We start from the raw sequence: 3,200 nt of genomic DNA on the forward strand, positions 1-3,200 counted from the left end.
TGAGGTACAAGATATCCTGGGGGTCAAAGTTCAACTCAGAACGATAGAAAAGCGGGTTCTGGCAGATGCTTATCCATATCATGGTCAGCAAGGAGCACAGGTCAGACACAGCGAGCCCTGAAAAGATGAACATTTTACGGGGTGGAAAAAAATGCAAAACATAATGTTATTGTTATTCTTCGTTTTATTTCTGTGGAACATTTGGTAACATGTAATTATATCATTCTAGATATTTAAACCATTGAACTTGTTTAATCTTTTCACCTTTGCTTATGACATTGCATAAAGGATTTACTGCTTCTTATATTATAACCATGAATTCTGTTTTCTTCACATTCAACAATATCTCTTTACGCTCACTTTCTGTCTGTCAAGCTAAGGTGAATAAAGCCTTTTTGATGCCCCCTTTCAGGAGGAAAGCCGAATTGTGTTTTGATGTCTCTGATCATTAGACATTAATTTCTGTCGTCTTCTCATTATTTCTGGCATCAAGATTATTGTACAATGACTCAAAAGGTCTATTGTTCTATGAATAGCAGTTACCTCCATATCTGAAGGCATTTCCCCTCTCAACCACCAGGGGACGTGCTAAGTAAAGTATGAGGACCCAACACTACTTCAGTAAATACGGTCTTCTATCTTTACCGCTTTGGGATATTTGATCACCAAACTTGTTTTAGCCACTGTGTGGGTTTTTTGGGACTTCGATTTATGTTCTTAAAAAAACAAACCCAATAGAACAGTGGTCTGCAGTCAGATTACTGGTCGTTTAATCACTTTTCACTTTTCGGGTAATCGACGTCTGTGGTGTAGCGGTTAGGAGTTTTGCTAACGCGCGCAGAAGATTGTGTGCGTTTTTTTTCAAGAGTTGGGTGTTGGGGCGGATTTTTTATCGAGTGTTTTCATCTTAACATTAATGCTGAAACATCCTCCCCCCCCTCCCCAACCCCACCCGCACCCTAGCCTGGGCTGGACTTGGCAGGCCGCGCAAAAGTGGCAACTTTCTAAATGATCAAAATTATGTCGATGAGATCTTAAAGTATCTACATTCGAGCCTGCTACAACACGGTGGAATCAGGTACTCAACAATGTTTGGGCATATTGAATTATTGGCATAACCTTAAAGCTTGTTCATTTGTCTTGCTCATGGTGAAAAATATATTTTGTTTGTCAAAAAAGTTTTGAATTGCCATTTGTGTCTCCCAGTGTCATAGTATTATGTTCCTATGCAGTAGCAGATCTTTTGACATTTCGCAAACGACTTGAATTGGCGGATTTTTTATAAGTTGGGAAAATCGCGATAACAAAATGCATTTCTCTCTCCTTTAAAATACATTTCTAGGTTATGAAAAGTAGAAGAGATTGCTGACAGTATTGTAAATGAGCTGGATGCTATATTTCATCAGAATGTCTATTACATTCACCTCGCATATGAGGACTCTGTTTAGCACTGTTGGATAGACACATTACTTGTTAGTGACTGTCGATTCTCTTTTCCTGACTCTTGGATGGACACATTAGCTGTAAGTGACTGTAGATTTGGTTATTTGTTAGTGACTGTCGATGTGATAATTGCCATCTCACCCATGAGGCTGATGTTCATGCTGTCCTGAAAGCCTTGCTTGGCAAACACCACAATGTTGATGATGTTGGAGGCCACGCCGAACAGACTGAGGAGACCAGAGATGACCACCGCGTTGACTACTTCGATCGTATACAACTGTTCATCGCTTACGATATTTGCATAATATGAACCAGAGGGGGACAGAGTTGTCATAGGCAAGCTCTGGCTGTCATTGCGAGAGTAAGTTGAGTTGTTTCCCCATGTATGGGAAATTGACATTCTGGGTGGGAGAGACGTGTGGGACATCGACACCACAGTTACTTTAGCGCAAGGCGTATCTCTTATTTCAGGCACATACCTTGATTTATACGCTCAGTACAAAGGAAGTATGAAAGACAAAAAATAACGATAATTTAAGATCGTTCTTTCTGTTTGATTATGCAATACGTCTACATCATTACAGCTATTCCTTTAAAAAAGTCATTAAAATTGTTCGATAAGAGTGTATTACTTGTTTAGATAAATGAGTTGCATAATTATTTTCGATAAGACTGGCCGTTTATCCCTATTAACGTAGTTGGATTTATACGCTCAGTACAAAGGAAACCAAGGCTTAATCATCGCCCTTTCTTTGTGTTAATGCAACACACTTTAACATTATAACTGCTGTTTTTTAAAAATTAAGATGAAGATTATATCTTTAAAAATGTACAACAAGAATGTATTAATTGTCATAATATCTGTGTCGTATAATCATATACAATGACACTGGTCATTTATCGCTGTTATTGTAGTCAGATTTGTGCAGTTATACTGAACGTCAGTGCTGACAGTCTATTATAACCATTATTCTAACTATTTGAGCAAACATTCAGCACATAATTATAAAGACCTGAATGTCACAGTCATCGTAGTGACAATATCGACCCTCAATCAAAAGGGGTAAATCTCTTCGTTTGTCAGATTCATTATACAACTCTTTGTTGGGTATGACTCTGACCCTGTGTGCCCATTACCACTACCACAGCAGATTAAAACAAAATTGTATCTTATCATAGGTCGACCTGTAGGAACCCGTAGACTAGACGGGTGGGCTACATGTTATGTCAGCAATTATAAGTCAAAACACAGACAAAATGTGAAAGACAGCGAATGTTTGATCATTGATTTGTGCTCACTTAATCGCTATACTTAAATCTATTTACAAAAAAATTGACATTTCCGCTGGTGTTAACAGTCTCTCACGCGCTTTATTTTTGGGAGTTTGTCTTTCTTTGTTGGATTTTTCTTGGTTTTAAAATGTACGACTCATCGACACTATTTATTTAGCTCGTAAAGGAGACGGACTACGACTCTACCTGTCAAGGCCTACCCAGGTTGTGAGGAATATAATGTCACAGCAGAAAGACGAGGTACATGATGATGAAAAAATGTCTTCACGCGAGACTCGAACGTGTGTCTTCTACGTGTGACGGCGAGGGCCATGACTTCATACCACAGACGCCGGTGATGTTTCTGTGTGTTGTGACAGGAGGGAAACTTTGTCTGAATAAAGCGATACAAAGGTCCGAACCATGCATATGAGAGATAATACAAACAACCGCAATATATAACCGATTTATTAACGGGCCTATTC

The 3,200-nt window shown here is 38.8% G+C and overlaps 1 protein-coding gene across 1 annotated transcript in view; it reads right to left on the reverse strand.

The window, feature by feature from the left end:
- The window catches only part of LOC106014096 (thyrotropin-releasing hormone receptor-like), a 5,084-nt gene extending 3,307 nt beyond the window's left edge, over positions 1-1,777 (reverse strand). Inside the window, exon 1 of the mRNA XM_013091144.2 lies at positions 1,585-1,777. Within this exon, the coding sequence (XP_012946598.2) occupies positions 1,585-1,777 (193 nt within the window). The remainder of the gene's footprint in view (positions 1-1,584) is intronic.
- Between the last annotated feature and the right edge of the window lie 1,423 nt (positions 1,778-3,200).

Source organism: Aplysia californica, unplaced genomic scaffold (assembly GCF_000002075.1).
Source record: "Aplysia californica isolate F4 #8 unplaced genomic scaffold, AplCal3.0 scaffold02332, whole genome shotgun sequence".
Lineage (NCBI taxonomy): Eukaryota > Metazoa > Mollusca > Gastropoda > Aplysiida > Aplysiidae > Aplysia > Aplysia californica.